Consider the following 23,301-nt stretch of genomic DNA (forward strand, 5'->3'; position numbering starts at 1 on the left):
ACATTAATGGCTGTGTGTTGAGTTATTTGAGGGGACAGCAAATTTAAAATATTCTCATTGGACTGAAAAGAATATCATGATGTCTATCAGAGATGGGAAGTTCTATAGCAGATTAAGTCTGCGCAATTGGATATCCAACAGCCAATCAGGACCCGGTATGATAACCGGGAAAATTCAGAAACTGAATATTTAAGTCCGGAGTCCAAGTGCTCTGTAACCTACCTCTTGAGAAAGTCTGGGCGCCGCCAGATGAAACGCGTTGAGGAAGAGGATTCATGTCATCACAGCAAAGCCAGCTAGACTGTCACAAGCGAACCAGCTGCATTAGAGATCTACATGCCAGACCGTTGAATACAGTTAAGATCACCGCAGTTCGTCAGTCGTGCAGAGGAAGCTGTTTACGGTGACATTATCACTCATTGCTACATTATATCTTTTATCTTGTACGTGCTTTTAATATAGCGCTAAATAAATTGTGTTTTACCTTAGAGGTCCGTTTGTGGGCGCTTGTGTTTTTTCTTCTCTATTTTCTACAGCAAATTTACACTGTTATACAGGCTGTACACTCACTACTTTACATTGTAGCAAAGTGTCATTTCTTCATGTTCAAAACATTGGAATGTAAAATATAGTTAATACGCTTTGGTTTGCATGCTTTTGTTTCAACGCTGTGTCAGGTTAGCACACATGAAGAACTAGTTCTCTTAAGGCGCATTATGCAAATATTAAATTATTGTACTCCTGTGGGGTTTGCGCACAAAAATCTGACAGGGTTACACTAAATCTTCATCTGTGCTAACCCAACCTGATTTATCTTAAGGTGCGTTATGTATTTATTAAATATAACATATTGAAATATATTATTCATGTAAATATTATAGATGTACTAAAATATTCTAAAAAATTAATAGAATATATACAGTATGTATATTTTACAGTAACTATAAAAAATATTTTTTTCAATATTATAATAATTACATAACACACCTTAAGATAACTAATTCTTTATGTGCCCTAACTCAACGCCAAGTTAGACCTAGAGCATGCAACTCAAAGCTTTCACCCCCGTCCTCAGATAATGGTGTGAGGACGGGGCCGAAATGTCACAAATTGCATTAAAGAGATTTGAATCATGTTAACACCGGAGAGTGCTGGCTTTCTTTGGGACTGTATTGATACTTTTTCTTCGCACCCCGGCCAGCAGTGGTAACATCGAGAGTGCTAAACCAGTTGGACATAAATATATATATATATATATATATATATATATATATATATATATATATATATATATAAATCGGTGTAGAAGAAGGGCACTCTCAGGATTTATATAGAGAAGAATATTTTCTTTATTCTTAAATCATTAATACATGGTCGACGTTTCGGCCCTCAGTTGGGCCTTCATCAGGACAGGTATAATCTGAAAGACATACATAGAGACAAATGCTAGAAACATAAAACAAATGAACCAACACACAAAGTGACACAAACAACCTATATCACCATCACCAATATAGATAAAAACAGACTATGCAGTCCGTGATGGTGATATAGGTTGTTTGTGTCACTTTGTGTGTTGGTTCATTTATTTTATGTTTCTAGCATTTGTCTCTATGTATGTCTTTTAGATTATACCTGTCCTGATGAAGGCCCAACTGAGGGCCGAAACGTCGACCATGTATTAATGATTTAAGAATAAAGAAAATATTCTTCTCTATATAAATCCTGAGAGTGCCCTTCTTCTACACCGATTTTTACATTTATTACCCACAAGGATTGCACCCAGGTCGTGGCTGCTCCACCTGGTTGGAGTGCTGGGCTACAGGCTATTTGACTTTTGAGATATATATATATATATGATAATGTTAATGTAAAATAGATATGTATACCTATATATCTATATGAATACATACAGGTATAGATATATACAGATATATATAGGAATATCAATTTAAAAATACAAACAACATTTTCCCCTATATAAAGAACATTAGAATATTAGCTACTTACAGTAAAACAGATTATTAAATATTATTATAGAATTATTATTTGTATCAGATAGTGTTTATATGAGTGAAACTATTTTAATGTATTTATGGTGTGTTTGGTGCAACTTTTATTTTATCCCTAACCCTTTACGCGAGGTCTTCAGTCATGCTATCCAGAAGTATGCTAAATTCTATTGCGCTCGAGCAAACGCGTTCATTTTCAACTTAACGTACCCGCGATATTTCAGTATCGCGCTTGCCAACCTTAGGGCGCCACTTGTAATCTAGCCCTAAAGCCGCTGTTTAAAAGGGACATGAAACACTCTAGTACAAACACAGGTCCCTGAAAGGCCTAAACCAGTCAACAATCATTACAGAAACATAGTACGGCAAATCTCTGACTTTTGCTCAACCAGTATAAAAAATAAAATAGCAATAAGATAATATGGCTCTGCGTAACACTTAAGTCCATTTTGCTATGTTTAGGGAAGGAAAAATCCCTAAAATAAAATAAATACACAAAAAAGCAAAAATATATAATATAAAAGTAAAACTAAATAAATAAAATGAAGTATACAGCTACAAGTAAATATAAATAAACCAATTACCTGCCACCAAGGTAAAAACTCAATTGCGTGCCCACAAACTACTGACCCTCTGCCTTTTTCTAGGAGTCCAACAATGAGATACTTGCATTATGATTGGCTAAAGCCTGCGTTCTGATAACCCACCATATATTGCATCTGTTAACCACCAGCTACCATGTAAGTTCTCATTTAATTTGTTGCTATGTCCTGTTGCAGGGACATAACACCCTGCAACAGGATTATTTTTATGCACTTAGCAGCATAGAATATACAACAATTTAGACATTAGCCTCCCTTAAAGGGACATTAATCCCCAAAAAAAATATTTCATGATTTAGATAGAACATACAATTTTAAACAACTTTCCAATTTACTTCTATTATCTAATTTGCTTCATTTTTCAGATATCCTTTGTTAAAGAAATAGCAATGCACATGGGTGAGCCAATCACACAAGGCATCTATGTGCAGCCACCAATCAGCAGCTACTGAGCCTATCTAGATATGCTTTTCATCAAAGGATATGAAGAGAATTAAGCATATTAGATAATAGAAGTAAATTAGAAAATTGTTTAAAAATGCATGCTCTTTCTAAATCATGAAAGGAAAAAATATGGGTTTCATGTCCCTTTAAATACAGGAGACTCGTGACACAAGCTTATTATAGGTGCATTATAGTCCCGTTTTTTTCTGGAATTGTTTGACTCCAAAATAATGTACACAATATAATTACCCAATACACTCACAGAAGAGACATACAAAACTAAAATGTGTATAAGTTTATTTCTGTTTTGAATAAAAGCTAGGGATCGGCAAATGTGCTGAAAATGTAATTCATTTAGTAGAACGAATAGTGCTGTGGACATTGGTTTTGGACAATCAAATGTTGATAAGAATGAAAATCCATTATATTTCGGAAATCGAATGTTATTTCCATTTTTCGAATGTTACTTTGGTTTTTGATTGTTCATAATTAGAATATCCACATTCAAAATTTCAAATATAACATTCAATTTAACAAATCTTTTTCAAAGCTTCAATAGTTCATATGGTAGGGAATTTAGTAAATTCATACATAATAGATATAAATATATCAATTTGAATGTTTCTATTTCAAAAATGGCATAATTCAAATATTACATTTAAAGAAAGCATTCGAAATACTAATACAAATATATCAATTTGAATTTTTCAAATTCAAGCTATTAGAAAAATTTGAATAGAATATTACATTTAAAGGGACAGTCAACACCAAATTTTTGTTGTTTAAAAAGAAAGATAATCCCTTTATTACCCATTCCCCAGCTTTGCATATCCAACACAGTTATAATAATACACGTTTTACCTCTGTAGTTATCTTGTATCTAGGCCTCTGCTGACTGCCCCCTTATTTCAGTTCTTTTGACAGACATGCAGTTTAGCCAATCAGTGCTCACTCCTAGGTCACTTTATGTGCATGAGCTCAATGTTATCTATATGAAACATGTGAACTAATGCCCTCTAGTGGTCAAAATGTATTCAGATTAGAGGCAGTCTTCAAGGTCTAATAAATTAGCATATGAACCTCCTAGGTTTAGCTTTCAACTAAGAATACCAAGAGAACAAAGCAAAATCGGTGATAAAAGTAAATTGGGAAGTTGTTTAAAATTGCATGCCCTATTTAAATCATGAAAGTTTTTTTGGACTTGACTGTCCCTTTAAAGATATACTATTACATTAAACAAATGTTTGAATGTTGTACAAACATTCGAAATTCATAACAAACAAACGTGTTAAAATTAATTTCATTTTTCAAAACATTGTAAAACATTGGCCCATCCCTTTAATAGAAGTCCCTTTCTGCTATATGCACAAATACATCTAATAAATGTTATTTCTGTTTAAGGGTCTATGTTCATACTGTATATCAAGTGCACCTGTATTTAAACACTGCACCTGCGCAGTGAGAGTCTTTAGAGATTTACACCGTCAGCAATTACTCATTTTGAGTCCTACAAACCACCATTAACTCTCTGAACAATAGTAGGAATTGAACACACGTGCACTGAGCATTTGAACATATGCCCTAGGAGCGTAATAACTTTTGCTAAAACATGTATATCGCAAGAATATTTCTATTAAAAAATGAAATAAACTTAACTACATTTAAATTATGAATTATTGCATCCTATTAAACAACACAATTTAAAAGAGACATTAAACACTTTGAGATGTTTATATAAAATGATAAATCATATCTATAAAAAAAACACTTCTGCAATATACTTTTATTATTTATTTTGTCCCATTTTCCTGTAATTCCATTCTGAAATTGTGAGATTTTCAGTATCTGTTAGAAATGGAAGTTAAGAACACTGTTATATTCTGCACAGCCATTGGCTGCACACTCTAGTTAGCTATTTAAAACTGTCCCTAATTGGCCACAGCAGAGAAGGTAACTTTAGTTACAACATGGCAGCCCCCATTGTTTTATAGACACTTTAAACTTATTTTATCAATATTTACAGTTAATGCAACTTTTAAAAACACATCTAAATGTTATTTTCAGTCTAATCTTTTCTTTGAATGCATCATTTTATCTAGCATTTATTTAGTATTTAAAGTCCCTTTAAGGCTGAATTTTAGTCTTCAACTCATCTTTTGCATTTCTTCGCAGATCTCAGTAGACGCAAATAGCTAAATGCGTAGTATGTGCCGTACGCAGAGCCAAAAGCCAGTTTATAGCACACACTGTCCACTGTCCGGCATCTAACTACTGCAGATATTGCCACAGCGGAGAAGTAAAGATGTCTCAAGATTAACATTCAAGTTAAACAAGGAATTTATTTAATGACTATGTATTTATGCCTGGGGCACATAGCTATACAAAATAGAAACGGGACAAACCAATTCTGAAAAAAATAAAAAGTTGCTATAAATCTTTCAAATATTTAAAATGTTTGCATTATTATCCGAAGTTTAAGATGCGTTTATTTACCATATTTTTTTAATAGCGCTGCGGAATCTGTTGGCGCTCTACAAATAACCGATAATAATAATAATAAGCAAAATACAAAAAAGGATATCGAATGAGACAATTTCCCAATAAAGGGGCAGATTAGAAGTGGTACGCTATTTAGAGCTTTTCGCTCCTGCACAAACACCGCCACTAGTAAACTTTTGTAAGTTGAAAGTAAAATGATTGTGCGCAAGTGAAAGCCGACGCTCTCAAACTTCAAGACTGTAGCAGCGTTAACGTCTTCTCCCCATAGACATAAATGGAGCGTGCAAACGGAAGAAAAAAAGGCACTTATCGCTCACACCCTAACCCGACACCGCATTACACCAACTGCACTAACCCGAAGTTGTGAATATTTTACATTAAATGTTCTTCACATAGAAGAAAATATTCTAATTATGTTTAAATATATATTTCTATATATAACTGATTAATTAAAAACAAATATTTATATATTTGTCTGAATAAAGAAATGATCTGCATTCGTTTGGTGTGCCTGCTACTTTTGTATTTATATATTTATTAATAAATATATGTATATATACAGTATATATTGATCTGACACATCTCATGCACCTTAAGCAAACTACTCGGAAATCATTTGATCATATGATATACGATCAACTACTTTATATGTTCATTTAAAGGGAGTGGGACATGAAACCCAAAAATTTTCTTTCATGATTTAGGTAGAACATACAATTTTAAACAACTTTCCAGTTTACTCTAATATCTCATTTCCATCATTCTCTTTGTATAATTTGTTGAAGGAGCAGCAATGCATTACTGCTTTCTAACTGAACACATAATATATATATATATATATATATATATATATATATATATATATATATATATATATATATATATATATATATATATACATATACATACACTGTATATATATATATATATATATATGCAGCCACCAATCAGCAGCTAGAACCTAGGTTAAGCAAATTAAATAATAGAAGTAAATTGTATGCTCTGTCTAAATCATGAATGTCCAATTATGACTTTACTGTCCCTTTAAGGAACATTGTACTGTGAAATTTATGTCCCTAGTAATTTGTCATACCAGATGCAAATTATTAAATGTATGGGAAATAGCATTGTTGGTTTCATTTTCTTTTTGAAATAGCTGATTTTGCAAATTGAAGCCACAACCAATTACTGTATTCTCAATACATGCCCATTCAAATGGACTGAGCTTGCAAGAAGAGCAGACATGCTCATCTTATCTATATATCTCTATACATAAATGGCAATATTTAGATGCTGAAATTTCAATTGCAGAAAAAAAAAACCTAAAGGAGTGCAAAATAATAAAGGAATAATTTCTAAAAGGAAAATATTAGGAGTAGCAAATTTACAGTACTGTGTAACCCTTCAGTTAGTATAAAAAAGGACAGGAGGAAAAAACAGTTTTTTGACAGCATTCATCCTTAGTATTTCTATAATTGGATTCCTTACCTGTGTTAAAGTAACAGCCGCCATGAAGATAGGCGGTGGGCATGGCCGATGTTGGTAGAAGTACCAGCGCCTTTCCATCTCGCCGGGAAGAATCTCGTATGCGACATACCGTACAAATCTCTTATAGACTCCCAGCCCTGCTTGGTCGAGGAGGACATCTCGAGGAAGTGCCCGCTGGCCACTGCTAATAGCTCGTCTAAAACTGCTGGAGCGTTTGTTACTGATCTGTAATAAAGAGAGACACATCGTTCAAAGAAGTACTTTTAATTTAAATGATATACCGGTTAATTATCATGCTTTTGTTTTCTCTTTGTATCCGCTGGGGACAAGTGATACATGAAATTGAATACATCAATTATATAGTCCATGGTGTACTGAGCAAAACTGACATTTATTAAAGATCTTCGTATGCTCCCTCGGTATTTTGTATTTCATAAAAAGTCAAGGGCAATATAGAGACAATCTCCTTAGCTAGTTATGGACATGAAACCTATTTTTTTAGAAAGAGCATGCAATTCTAAACAACTTTCTAATTTACTTCTATTATCTAATTTTCTTCATTCTCTTGATAGCCTTTGTCGAAAAGCATATCTAGATAGGCTCAGTAGCTGCTGATTGGTGGCTGCACATAGATGCATCACGTGATTGGCTCACCCATGACCATTGCTATTTCTTAAAAAAAAAAGGATATCTAAAGAATTAAGCAAATTAGATAACAGAAGTAAATTGGAATGTAGTTTAAAAATGTATTCTCTGGGGGTGCGTGTCCAAGCAGCGACTCAGAGCGGTCGCACTTTTCCAGGGCTCTGAAGGAAAATACAATAAATTGCCGATTATTGTATTAAATCTACAGCAAATATCTACAATACGATTACCTTCGTATTACCCTACATCTTATACAACCAGATACAGAAGAAATTGCTGTATTAATGAGATCAGAGACGGAATTGGACAATAGAGGCCTGTAGTGGCGGCACATTTGCAGGCAACGTCTCCCCCCGGACCTCCGGGGTACTTTGCTAGAACTGGCTACACATACTACACTTGCTGGTAACCAAGGCTGCTTAAACCTATATTGACTTTTAGGGCAATATACAGGATTCATACTTAGCATAATACAACTAAGCAGTGGGCGGCGACAGGGATCTCGACAGACACCATGTGGATCGACAACTTTTCAAGCGGGTCCGATCTCCATTTTACTACAATTTAGCTAATGCTGCAAAATATGATGGACAAGGTGCCGACAAAACAAGACCTGCAGCTCCTGATAAACAGATTACCACCTGTTAAACTGATGGTAGCAGCACCGCTACACTTAGCAGATCACAGACCGGACCCGATCTTGCAGAGAGAGGAGAACGATCAACTAGGCATAGTGGCGAACAGGAGAGCAAAACAGTTGGATATTGACCGTGCAACATCTCTCACATCGACAACACTAGGTGACAGATCTGAAAAAAGGGCTCACTGTCTCCATCAAGATCCACCGGATGGAAGGCATATCAGTACTCTCCTTGGAATTGAATATTTGCTGAACCTGGGAACCTCATCTGGCAAGAATATTAACTTATCTGAGGCACACTCTGTCACTGGTTCAGGGGGATAGCTTCCTACAACGCTGCTGATCTCGGACCCTGCAGGATCAGTGGGGCCGATGTTGCTGCCACGGGGCTTGAGGGGGACCCTCGGGCGGTAGAAAACCTCAACACATTATGCAACCCGGATACCACTGAGACTGCGGATGGAGTCCCGGAATCCATATTGTGGACTAGGGCCTTCAACACACGACAAGGTTCACTGCGAACCTGGATCCGCCTGGAGTCACCATACCTCAAACTATTCATGACACTTTTTGAGTTGGCGAGGAGGCTTAAACAACCCTTCTCAGATATCTTTTTGCAGATTGTGGCCCACAGGATTATACACCCATACACGCGGAGATCCCCACGAGGGTTTTGTCGTTGTGCTCATTACCCGGGCACATCTGTTGTGTACAACCGCCCAGCTTACCACTTTAAAATGCACTGAGATCGCTGGCCAAGAGGAACCCTGGTAATTTACAAGATGGACATGTATAGTGTTCCCCTGTTATGTGAATGTTGCAGTTGTACTTTGTGTGTTTGTGCATTTTCCAGTTGTCTACTGTGTGAGCTCTGTTTATAAAATGGCGCCGACATCACTATCACTTGTGCTATAACTACATAACCACCAGGTCCACCAGTTATACAGTATTGAATGTGTTTTACTTTAGGCTTTTGGAGGTTTTGTGTCTCTGCCCTCTGTGATATATATCGAACATGTGCATGTTGATGACTGTTTTTATTCCTTCCCAAGTTATTACTACAAGAAGTTACATAGCTAATTGCGGTTTATGTTCTACTCTTTAAACATTCACTGGCACAGTGCCCTATATAAACCAATGTCTCCTTTGGGGGTTGGGGGGGGGGCCCTGGGGAGATCACTGCTATAATATAACATTTGCAGGGTATGTGACGTCGGGATCATTCAGCCACTAATCCATGATCTGGAATTAACATATGGCTGCTGTCCAGACCTGACAGTCCACGGCCGGGGCTGCTGGGTGGACAAAAGCAACTTGGATACTTGAGACACATAAAACCTTATATTTTAATTGCAGAAGGAATCACGGGGTGCATATGTTCTAATACTGCAACTTTATCCCTAGAAGTATTATGAATAAGGAATTTATAAATGTATGCTAAGGCAGAGCTCACATGGTGGTTGATATAATTGTGAAGTTTATTATCACGTGTATGGATTTCAGGTTCCTTTCCTGTAATAAGAGCCTATTTACTGATATTCTGATATTACTTGAAATGTCTAATGTTTCTCAGCGCACCAGTTCTGGCAATAGCGTCTAACAATCTGACTAGTTTTATGTCTACAATGTTTAAATAGTTGGATGCAGTTTTTTGTTTTGTTCTATGTTTACTTTTCAGCAAATCTTCTTTATCGCTCTACAATATCCCCTGGACTTTAATAAGACTATCAAACTTGGTCCAAGAGTTACCTAGTATATGGTTATAGGGGGATATAAAATGAGGACTTTTACCCAAATTTACACAATTTTTCTCAGATATGACGTGAATATCCTTATAACATTTATTTTGTGTATGATGTATGTTATTATTTTTTATGTCCTCAATTAAAAAAAAAAATTAAAAAAAAATGTATTCTCTGTCTTAATCATGAAAGAAAAATGTTGGGTTTAATGTCCCTTTAAGTCTCGGAGCATGCAATTGGTTGTTCATTGTGAGTGACTGAGGTGTGTATGTGTGTATATATATATATGAGCAAAAAAGATGGGTGTAGGGGTGGCGCTGTAAAAACACCCTAAAAATATATATTCAAATGTGACTAGAGTGATGAATTTGCTGCCTATGAATATCTATCCAGAGAAAACTGTGCCCCAAAGAACAGTGAACCTGATAGAATAAAATGTGTAATAAAGTTAGGGAAAAAAGGGGATAAGGAATATTCAAGAGGGCACAACACTCAAAAAGTAAGACCCTAAATATGGGAGTCTGTTTTAAATTAGTTTAAAAAACCCAGTTTACTGAAATAGAGCAACTGGTTAATGTATATGGGAGTTGGGAGTATACTTACACTCCGTTACCTCAATCTAATGAGGTAAGTATACTCCCAACGGGCTCGATGTGGAACGTGGATACATTGTTATATTTGCCTAAACATTTTGCATTACTCGCATCTACCTACAGCTATTGAAGCTTTCCACCAATATTGGACTTATACTTTGAACTTTATTGAACTTTATTGGGCTTTTTTTGTTGTGATTTAGATTGATATTGAAACTCTCTTATCATTATTATTATTACTACGCATGGTACGCTTAGGCTATCATAATATTTAAAGCACCAAGCGTAGTGACTTCTGCTAATATTTAGGTTACTCCTGAAACAGGTGGCTGCATTTTGATATATGTCTTTGTGCACTTAATTTGTCACACACAAATCCAGCGGGTACTACACTAGTTATGTGGCTAGAACAACAATATTGTTAACTGCATTCCAACTAAGTTAATTGTGTATATTGTATACATTCATTTTAGATACCATTTGTTATCCTACTAAATATTAGCTTTTAATAGTGACATCAAATAATAACTATAATCACTTTTTTTCTGATCTACAGCATTTCTATCATTTGGAAACCCAGACATATACATTAACCAGTTGCTCTATTTCAGTAAACTGGGTTTTTTAAACTAATTTAAAACAGACTCCCATATTTAGGGTCTTACTTTTTGAGTGTTGCGCCCTTTTGAATATTCCTTATCCCCTTTTTTCCCTAACTTTATTACACATATATATATACATATATATATATATATATATATATATATATATATATATATATATATATATATACATATATATATATATATATATATATATATATATATATATATATATATATATATATATATATATATATATAAACATACATACATACATACATACACACACACACAGTTGTATGCAAAGGTTTAGGCACCCCTGACAATTTCCATGATTTTCATTTATAAATAAGTTGGTGTTTGGATCAGCAATTTCATTTTGATCTATCAAATAACTGAAGGACACAGTAATATTTCATTAGTGAAATGAGGTTTATTGGATTAACAGAAAATGTGCAATATGCATCCAAACGAAATTAGACAGGTGCATAAATTTGGGCACCGTTGTCATTTTGTTGATTTGAATACCTGTAACTACCTAGCACTGATTAATTGGAACACACAATTGGTTTGGTGAGCACATTAAGCCTTGAACGTCATAGACAGGTGCATCCAATCATGAGAAAAGGTATTTAAGGTGGCCAATTGCAAGTTCTTGTGCTCTTTGACTCTCCTCTGAAGAGTGGCAACATGGGGGCCTCAAAACAACTCTCAAATGACCTGAAAACAAAGATTGTTCAACATTATGGTTTAGGGGAAGGCTACAAAAAGTTATCGCAGAGATTTAAGCTGTCAGTGTCCACAGTGAGGAACATAGTGAGGAAATGGAAGACCAAAGGCACAGTTATTGTTAAGGCCAGAAGTGGCAGGCCAAGTAAAATATCGGAGAGGCAAAGGATGGTGAGAACGGTCAAAAACAGCCCACAGAACACCTCCAAAGACCTACAACATCATCTTGCTGCAGATGGTGTCACTGTGCATCGTTCAACAATTCAGCGCACTTTGCACAAGGAGAAGCTGTATGGGAGAGTGATGCAGAAGAAGCCTTTTCTGCACACACGCCACAAACAGAGTCGCTTGAGGTATGCAAACTCACATTTGGACAACCCAGCTTCATTTTGGAAGAAGGTGCTGTGGATTCATGAAACAAAGATTGAGTTATTTGATCATAACAAGGGGCGTTATGCATGGCAGAAAAAGAACACAGAGTTCCAAGACAAACACTTGCTACCCACAGTAAATTTTGGTGGATGTTCCATCATACTGTGGGGCCAGGGCCGGATTTCCTATTAGGCACAGTAGGCAAGTGGTTACAGGCGCATTGCAGTGAGGGGCGCCTGCCTGTCAGTGTATCTTAATTTTCTGAGGGCATTGATTTTAGTAAGAATTGTGCTGTTACAGCAGTCCAGGGAGCCATGAAGGAGAGAGGGGCAAAGATTAAAACTAAACCCCTCCCATTTTTGCCAGGCTTGTTTACTGTTAAAGTTTCACTTTTATTTTATGTACTTCTGTTGCCTTCCTCACACAGCCAAGCTCCATGCTGATGTCCAGCAGACACTTTTTCTTGAAGGGATGAAGGCTTCAGGACAGGTTAGGACTGTACAAGGCTTCTAATGCTGCCTAGAATGACAATATAACAAGCAGAGCACACTTTAACCCCTTGACTACCAGAGAGGATTGCAGTGCATTCACTTGTTATGTGCTGTATTCCTTTTTTATAGCCAAGGGGTTAAATTCTGCTTCAGGATGTATGTTTTTGTTCTATAAAGACCTTGGAAGTGAGGAGGTTATGTGGGACTAGCTGCTCTGCATTACAAGTTGCCGATTGTGATTTACAGCCTTTAGGGCACTTTGACAAGATGTTTGTAGACTGTAAGGCTGTTGCTATAAATGAAGAGCTTGATTACTAAAGGTTAACTAGCAAAATAAAAATGTGTATGTGTGTAAACCACTCACATGGCATATTTGTGTATATATATATATATATATATATATATATATATATATATATATATATATATATAGATACAAAGTTTCAAAGAAAGCGCCACTGATCCTCTCTCACCTTGTTCCGCGGCGTCTATGCGTACTTCCGCTCCAGATTCTGACCTCAGTAGGTACGGCACAATGGAGTGTGAGTATATCCGGTCAGTGTAGATGCTGCATTCTCAGGTATTTGCTGGATACCATAATAGTGAATACAAAAGTAGAGTAAAGAATGCGCAAAATACCTCTTCAGACCGGTGTAGAGTAAAATCCAAATTTTTATTGATTCATGTTAAAAGAAATGACAAACCGTAGCACGGAGTGTAGGTAAATAAAATCACATCAGTGTAGACAGGAACGTAGCATACATGTTTCGTGCCTGCGCACTTGATCACTGCATAGGTAATTACCTGTGCACACCTCCTTTTTAAAGGGACAAACTCCCTTAATGTCTTAAAGAGACAGTACCTGCATATATATTGGTGTAATATATTATCTATCAGTAAACTAATGGCCTAAATATTAATGAATAAATTTAGTCTACTTATTTAATTTTGTTTAATTTAATTTTATTTCTTATATGTATCTCCACTGAATTTATTAATTTAGACCAATAGGGAAAAAAAATAAAAAATAATGATTATTAGATTTTAAGGAAAAAACAGAACATAAATATATACCTCAAAAAACTGCTATGTGTCATGGAACATTAATATAGGAGTAAACAGAAAAACTATTTATTCAGATAATATTAGGAGAAAAAAATATGTTGATTCATGTAAATGTGTCTAAATCTCTCCTAATGTTGAGGCCATATGGGACAGTAGTTTTAAGAGCAAACATCCAATATATTTCTCTCTTGTTTAGTTTGTTCTCTCTACTCCCCCCTATTTTCCAAACAGGAACATGATCTATTCCCTGAATGGTAAGTTTTAACTTATCTGAATTATGACATTCCCTACAGTGTCTCGCTACTGGGGTATCAGAATCCGTTTCTTCCAGTGATCTAAGGTATTGTAAAAATCTATCCTTCAAGGAGCGTTTCGTTTTCCCAGTGTATTGTTTCCCACATTGTTGGCAAGTTAATAAATATACAACGTGTGTACTAGAGCAATTTATAGAATATTTGATATTATGTTCTTGATCTGTGGAATGGGATTTAAATTTAGGTCCCTCTACGACATGACTACATGTCTTACAGATTGGGCGTCTACATTTATAAAAACCTGTCTTTTTAGGTAACCATGTTTGTTTGGATTTTTGTGGGAGATCAGAAGGAGACAAAGTATTCCCCAAAGTTTTACCTCGTCTAGTGACATATTCACACCCTTGATGTAGTATTTGTTTTATTATTGGATCTGTATCCAATATATGTAAAGAATCTTTAATAATCCTACATATTTTGTGATAGTCATTACTGTATGTTGTTATGAATTTCGGTTTATTCATTAGTTTGGTCTTTCTGTTTTGATGTTTATATTTAAGAAGATTATCTCTTGGTGTTAAATCTACCTCATGTTTTATTTTCTTCAAAAGATCTGCCTTAGAACCTCGTTCAATTAATCGTGTAGTAATGATTTGTGCCTGTTCTTGATACAATTCCTCAGTAGAACAGTTCCTTTTGGCTCTAATGTATTCCCCTTTTGGGATTCCTTTGATTACATGTCTAGGGTGACATGAGTTGTACTCTAATGTCGTGTTTCCTGATGTCGCTTTCCTATATAGTGTGGTATTTATCTCTCCAGTGACATTGTCACCTGTAATTTCTAAATCCAGAAATTTAATACTCATTGAATTTACTTCTCCTGTGAATGAAATACCACATTCATTGTGATTTAGGAATTTTAGAAACTGTTCTGCCTCTTCATCAGTGCCATCAAAAATAAAAAACAGATCGTCTATGTAACGATAATACTGAATGATCTTATCCTTGAAGGGATTACCATCCGCAAAGACGTGGGACAGCTCCCACCATGCCATAAAAAGATTGGCATAGGAAGGGGCAAATTTTGCCCCCATGGCCGTCCCACGTCTTTGCAGATAGAAATCCCTCCCGAACATAAAAAAATTATGTGTCAAAAGGTATTCAATACCCATAAGAAGAAAGTGTTTCACTATGGGCTCAAATTTCCCAAAAAGGTCAAACATGTTATCCATAGCCATCATACCCTTTATATGTGAAATAGAAGTGTACAAAGAGGACACATCCACTGCACAAAATGTATAAGTTGCTTTCCATTTTGTTTGTTTTAATTTGTTTAATAAAGCAGTAGTGTCTTGGATGTAGCTGGGTAACTGTTTGACCAAAGGCTGCAAAAATGTGTCAATTAGTTCTGACAGAGGTTCGTTAAGGGAATCTATTCCCGCAATAATGGGACGCCCAGGGGGACTGTCCATGCTTTTATGTATTTTTGGGAACATATGAAATATTGGTGTGACAGGATGTTGTGGAATTAAGTTTTCACTTATTTCTATGTCTACAATATTGTTGTGCTTTAACACTTGTATGATTTTAAATAATTCCTTCCTATAGGATGAAGTAGGATTTTCTTTTAGTTTAATATATACTTCGTTGTCAGATAGTTGTCTTATTGCCTCTGTTACATAATCATCGGTGTTAAGTACAACAACATTGCCGCCCTTATCAGATGGCCTTATTGTGATATTGGCATTATTCTCCAATTGCTGTAATGCTAATCTTTCTTTATGCGTTAAATTAAATGAGATATAATGTCGTTTTTTGGTGACTTTTTCATGTAATGTCCTCAACTTATCTTCAACAGTTTTTTGAAATACCTCTATCGCTTTTGTTCTAGTGTGTACCGGGTAAAAATAATTTTTCTTTTTATATTTTGAAAAACTAGGTTTACTTAAACCCTGACTGATAGAGGAATCTATACTGTTATCACATGACATTTGCTGTAGATCCACAACAGTACACCAATCCTGAAAGGACATAGTATTAGTAACAGTATCATCAGGGTTATCATGTGCATTAGTGTCTGAGTCTTGTGCCGTCAAGTCTCTGGTATCAAAGAAATGCTTACGCAATGTGATCTTGCGAACAAATTGATTAGCATCAATTATGGTTTCAAATAAATTAAATTGACTTGTCGGCACAAAGCTAAGACCTTTAGACAGTAATCTAAGCTCAGATTCATTAAGAGCGTATTTTGACAAATTGATGACACTATTGTTATGATTCATGCATATTTCTGATCTTTCTGTCCTTGTGATCTTGTTAAGTATGTTGTCTGTGCCTTTTGCTTCTTCTTGGTGCGAGCCTGGTACTGTTTGTAACCTCCTGCTTTTATAGCCTCTGCCCCTTGTCCCTCTGTGGGTTTTTTTCTTGCTGGTTTTCTTGGGGGCACTTCGTTTTTTGACTGTGTAATTATGGCCTCTGTTGTTTCCTCTGGTTCTAGGTCTTGTAGAACTGCTGGAATATCTGGTTCATTGTCTGATGAATCTACTTCGTATTCTGTGTCAGAGAAAGTTACTGTTTTGCCCAATTTTGGATAAGATCTATGTTTCTTTATCCTATTGTAACTCCCAATTTTTTGAGTAGAATTGTCATGTGTCCATTTGTATACCTGATTGGCCTCATAATCTCTCCTGTCTCGCACCATTTTGCGAGACTTGAATAGCCATAATTCTTTCTTAAATTCGTACATATTCGTTTTAAACTGTATATCATAGCTGTTGAATTTTTCATCCCCTTGAACTGCTTTTAGTTTACCTTGTATATCCTTCATTTCTTTGATTAGATCTGTTCTTTGTCTTTCCTTATATTCTATAAGCAAGTTCATGAGTGCAAATGAACACATATCCAATATTCTATTCCATTTATTAATGAAATCCATATCATTGACATTAAAGGAAGGAAATTTCTTAATACGTAATCCCCTAGGGATACGTTTGTCTTTTAGATACATAGAGAATGATTTAATGTCCAACTCTAATTTAATATCCCTTTTTCTGAGGGCATCGATTTCAAAAAATAGGTTGTCAATAGTTAAAATCAAATCATCTAAAGTATAATTTTCTCCCTCCTTAAAGTCACTTAACACATAAGAGTTTTCTTCTGTTTCTTCCATATTGTACACCAATAAGTATGCAGAAAGTACTGTGCTACGGTTATGTCGAATGCAATATAAAGTAATACTCACCTCCTTTTCAGCCGTTTAGTTCGATATCCGTATGAGCGCTATTATCTTCAGTTGGGACAGCTATATATATTTCTCTCGCGGTGTAACTATTTTTCAGTTAACAGCTTGTATGAGTGAACCTTATATTTGTAATCCACTGTTGCCTCCCACACTTTCATATAGCATCCCAACACTTGTCAAATATTAGCGTAACATAAGTAATGAGGGAAAAAGGCAGCTTTCTTTAATCACAGCAAAGACGAACATATGTAGATACAAAGTTTCAAAGAAAGCGCCACTGATCCTCTCTCACCTTGTTCCGCGGCGTCTATGCGTACTTCCGCTCCAGATTCTGACCTCAGTAGGTACGGCACAATGGAGTGTGAGTATATCCGGTCAGTGTAGATGCTGCATTCTCAGGTATTTGCTGGATACCATAATAGTGAATACAAAAGTAGAGTAAAGAATGCGCAAAATACCTCTTCAGACCGGTGTAGAGTAAAATCCAAATTTTTATTGATTCATGTTAAAAGAAATGACAAACCGTAGCACGGAGTGTAGGTAAATAAAATCACATCAGTGTAGACAGGAACGTAGCATACATGTTTCGTGCCTGCGCACTTGATCACTGCATAGGTAATTACCTGTGCACACCTCCTTTTTAAAGGGACAAACTCCCTTAATGTCTTAAAGAGACAGTACCTGCATATATATTGGTGTAATATATTATCTATCAGTAAACTAATGGCCTAAATATTAATGAATAAATTTAGTCTACTTATTTAATTTTGTTTAATTTAATTTTATTTCTTATATGTATCTCCACTGAATTTATTAATTTAGACCAATAGGGAAAAAAAATAAAAATAATGATTATTAGATTTTAAGGAAAAAACAGAACATAAATATATACCTCAAAAAACTGCTATGTGTCATGGAACATTAATATAGGAGTAAACAGAAAAACTATTTATTCAGATAATATTAGGAGAAAAAAATATGTTGATTCATGTAAATGTGTCTAAATCTCTCCTAATGTTGAGGCCATATGGGACGGTAATTTTAAGAGCAAACATCCAATATATTTCTCTCTTGTTTAGTATGTTCTCTCTACTCCCCCCTCTTTTCCAAACAGGAACGTGATCTATTCCCTGAATGGTAACATTAGGAGAGATTTAGACACATTTACATGAATCAACATATTTTTTTCTCCTAATATCTGAATAAATAGTTTTTCTGTTTACTCCTATATTAATGTTCCATGACACATAGCAGTTTTTTGAGGTATATATTTATGTTCTGTTTTTTCCTTAAAATCTAATAATCATTATTTTTTATTTTTTTTCCCTATTGGTCTAAATTAATAAATTCAGTGGAGATACATATAAGAAATAAAATTAAACAAAATTAAATAAGTAGACTAAATTTATTAATTAATATTTAGGCCATTAGTTTACTGATAGATAATATATTACACCAATATATATGCAGGTACTGTCTCTTTAAGACATTAAGGGAGTTTGTCCCTTTAAAAAGGAGGTGTGCACAGGTAATTACCTATGCAGTGATCAAGTGCGCAGGCACGAAACATGTATGCTACGTTCCTGTCTACACTGATGTGATTTTATTTACCTACACTCCGTGCTACGGTTTGTCATTTCTTTTAACATGAATCAATAAAAATTTGGATTTTACTCTACACCGGTCTGAAGAGGTATTTTGCGCATTCTTTACTCTACTTTTATATATATATATATATATACATATACATATATATGTATACATATATATATATATATATATATATATATATATATATATATATATATATATACATATACATATATATATATATATATATATATATATATACACATACACACACAGTATATAGTTGAATTTTACCCCTGAATTTCCTGGATTATTTACTATAGATCTATATACAAATACCACTGTCTGGGTCCTAAAAGTAGAGCTCCTAAATATTCTTACTGCCTACACATTTGTTGACCCCTGGATTACATATAATCTACAACATTCCATTGTTTCCTTTGAGCGGAACATATTATATTTAAATTCAGAACAAAATAAATTTAACATCTGTGTGTATTTGTACCAAAATTATCAGAGTTCACAAGATTTTTTTCATGTAGTGGAAAAAAAGACCTACATTTTATAGTTTCTTCCACTGGCTGCAAAGGTTGTTGATGAGCTTCCACACTTCTAGTTTTAATATTGCTATTGTTTACCCAAAACTGTGTTTAACTCCAACAAAATGTTAAAGGGACACTGTAGCCAAAAAAATTATTTTGTGATTCAGATAGAGCATGCAATTTTAAGCAACTTTCTAATTTACTCCTATTATCAAATTTTCTTCATTTTCTTGGTATGTTTATTTGAAAAGCAAGAATGTAATTTTAGATGCCGGCCCATTTTAGGTGAACAACCTGGGTTGTCCTTACTGATTGGACAGCACCTTTAAACAAGTGCAGTCCATGGTTCTGAACCTACAATTTGCTGGCTCCTTAGCTGAGATGCCTTCTTTTCAAATAAAGATTGCAAGAGAATGAAGAAAAATTGATAATAGAAGTAAATTAGAAAGTTGCTTACAATTACATGCTCTATCTGAATCATGAAAGAAAAACAAAATTTATGCTTACCTGATAAATTCCTTTCTCCTGTAGTGTAGTCAGTCCACGGGTCATCCATTACTTATGGGATTATAACTCCTCCCTAACAGGAAGTGCAAGAGGATCACCCAAGCAGAGCTGCTATATAGCTCCTCCCCTCTACGTCATATCCAGTCATTCGACCGAAAACCAAACGAGAAAGGAGAAACTATAGGGTGTAGTGGTGACTGGAGTATAATTTAAAATTTAGACCTGCCATAAAAAACAGGGCGGGCCGTGGACTGACTACACTACAGGAGAAAGGAATTTATCAGGTAAGCATAAATTTTGTTTTCTCCTGTTAAGTGTAGTCAGTCCACGGGTCATCCATTACTTATGGGATACCAATACCAAAGCTAAAAGTACACGGATGACGGGAGGGACAGGCAGGATCTTTATACGGAAGGAACCACTGCCTGAAGAACCTTTCTCCCAAAAACAGCCTCCGAAGAAGCAAAAGTGTCAAATTTGTAAAATTTGGAAAAAGTGTGAAGTGAAGACCAAGTCGCAGCCTTGCAAATCTGTTCAACAGAGGCTTCATTTTTAAAGGCCCAAGTGGAAGCCACAGCTCTGGTAGAATGAGCTGTAATTCTTTCAGGAGGCTGCTGTCCAGCAGTCTCATAGGCTAAACGTATTATACTACGAAGCCAGAAGGAGAGAGAGGTAGCCGAAGCCTTTTGACCTCTCCTCTGTCCAGAATAAACGACAAACAGGGAAGAAGTTTGTCGAAAATCTTTAGTTGCCTGCAAATAAAATTTCAGGGCACGGACAACGTCCAAATTGTGCAGAAGTCGTTCCTTCTTTGAGGAAGGATTAGGACACAATGAAGGAACAACAATCTCTTGATTGATATTCCTGTTAGTGACTACCTTAGGTAAGAACCCAGGTTTAGTACGCAGAACTACCTTGTCTGAATGGAAAATCAGATAAGGAGAATCACAATGTAAGGCAGATAACTCAGAGACTCTTCGAGCCGAGGAAATAGCCATTAAAAACAGAACTTTCCAAGTTAACAGTTTGATATCAATGGAATGAAGGGGTTCAAACGGAACACCCTGTAAAACGTTAAGAACTAAGTTTAAGCTCCATGGCGGAGCAACAGTTTTAAATACAGGCTTAATCCTGGCCAAAGCCTGACAAAAAGCCTGAACGTCTGGAACTTCTGACAGACGTTTGTGTAAAAGGATGGACAAAGCTGAGATCTGTCCCTTTAACGAACTAGCGGATAAACCCTTTTCTAAACCTTCTTGAAGGAAAGACAATATCCTAGGAATCCTAACCTCACTCCATGAGTAACTCTTGGATTCGCACCAATGCAAGTATTTGCGCCATATTTTATGGTAAATCTTCCTGGTAACAGGCTTCCTAGCCTGTATTAAAGTATCAATCACTGACTCCGAGAATCCACGCTTTGATAGAATCAAGCGTTCAATCTCCATGCAGTCAGCCTCAGAGAAATTAGATTTGGATGGTTGAAAGGACCCTGCACCAGAAGGTCCTGTCTCAGAGGTAGAGACCATGGTGGACAGGACGACATGTCCACTAGGTCTGCATACCAGGTCCTGCGTGGCCACGCAGGCGCTATTAGAATCACCGATGCTCTCTCCTGTTTGATCCTGGCAATCAATCGAGGAAGCATCGGGAAGGGTGGAAACACATAAGCCATGTTGAAGACCGAAGGTGCTGTCAGAGCATCTATCAGAATCGCTCCCGGGTCTCTGGATCTGGATCCGTAACAAGGAAGTTTGGCGTTCTGGCGAGACGCCATGAGATCCAGATCTGGTTTGCCCCAACGCCGAAGTATTTGGGCAAAGATCTCCGGATGAAGTTCCCACTCCCCCGGATGAAAAGTCTGGCGACTTAGAAAATCCGCTTCCCAGTTCTCCACGCCTGGGATGTGGATCGCTGATAGGTGGCAAGAGTGAGACTCTGCCCAGTGAATTATCTTTGAGACTTCCATCATCGCTAGGGAACTCCTTGTCCCTCCCTGATGGTTGATGTAAGCCACAGTCGTGATGTTGTCCGACTGAAACCTGATGAACCTCAGAGTAGCTAACTGAGGCCAAGCCAGAAGGGCATTGAAAACTGCTCTTAATTCCAGAATATTTATGGGAAGGAGACTCTCCTCCTGAGTCCATAATCCCTGAGTCTTTAGGGAATTCCAGACAGCGCCCCAACCTATCAGGCTGGCGTCTGTTGTTACAATCGTCCAATCTGGCCTGTTGAAGGGCATCCCTTTGGACAGATGTGGCCGATAGAGCCACCATAGAAGAGAATTTCTGGTCTCTTGATCCAGATTCAGCATAGGGGACAAATCTGAGTAATCCCCATTCCACTGACTTAGCATGCACAATTGCAGTGGTCTGAGATGCAGGCGTGCAAAGGGTACTATGTCCATTGCCGCTACCATTAAGCCTATTACCTCCATGCATTGAGCCACTGACGGGTGTGGAATGGAATGAAGGACACAGCAAGCATTTAGAAGTTTTGTTAACCTGTCTTCTGTCAGGTAAATTTTCATTTCTACAGAATCTATAAGAGTCCCTAAGAAGGGAACTCTTGTGAGTGGCAATAGAGAACTCTTTTCTTTGTTCACTTTCCACCCATGTGACCTTAGAAATGCCAGTACAAACTCTGTATGAGACTTGGCAGTTTGGAAACTTGACGCTTGTATCAGAATGTCGTCTAGGTACGGAGCTACCGATATTCCTCGCGGTCTTAGTACCGCCAGAAGAGAACCCAGAACCTTTGTAAAGATTCTTGGAGCAGTAGCTAACCCGAAGGGAAGAGCTACAAACTGGTAATGCCTGTCTAGGAAGGCAAACCTTAGATACCGGTAATGATCTTTGTGAATCGGTATGTGAAGGTAGGCATCCTTTAAATCCACTGTGGTCATGTACTGACCCTTTTGGATCATGGGTAAGATTGTCCGAATAGTTTCCATTTTGAACAATGGAACTCTTAGGAATTTGTTTAGGATCTTTAAATCCAAGATTGGTCTGAAGGTTCCTTCTTTCTTGGGAACCACAAACAGATTTGAGTAAAACCCTTGTCCGTGCTCCGACCGCGGAACCGGGTGGATCACTCCCATTAGTAAAAGATCTTGTACACAGTGTAGAAACGCCTCTTTCTTTATCTGGTTTGTTGACAACCTTGAAAGATGAAATCTCCCTTTTGGAGGAGAAGCTTTGAAGTCCAGAAGATATCCCTGAGATATGATCTCTAACGCCCAGG

General features: G+C 36.3%; 1 protein-coding gene across 1 annotated transcript in view; it reads right to left on the minus strand.

Moving 5' to 3' along the window:
- Positions 1–23,301, minus strand: part of RHBDL1 (rhomboid like 1) — a 180,439-nt gene that overhangs the window by 105,549 nt on the left and 51,589 nt on the right. Inside the window, exon 3 of the mRNA XM_053695256.1 lies at positions 7,046–7,270. Within this exon, the coding sequence (XP_053551231.1) occupies positions 7,046–7,270 (225 nt within the window). The remainder of the gene's footprint in view (positions 1–7,045; positions 7,271–23,301) is intronic.

Source organism: Bombina bombina, chromosome 11 (assembly GCF_027579735.1).
Source record: "Bombina bombina isolate aBomBom1 chromosome 11, aBomBom1.pri, whole genome shotgun sequence".
Lineage (NCBI taxonomy): Eukaryota > Metazoa > Chordata > Amphibia > Anura > Bombinatoridae > Bombina > Bombina bombina.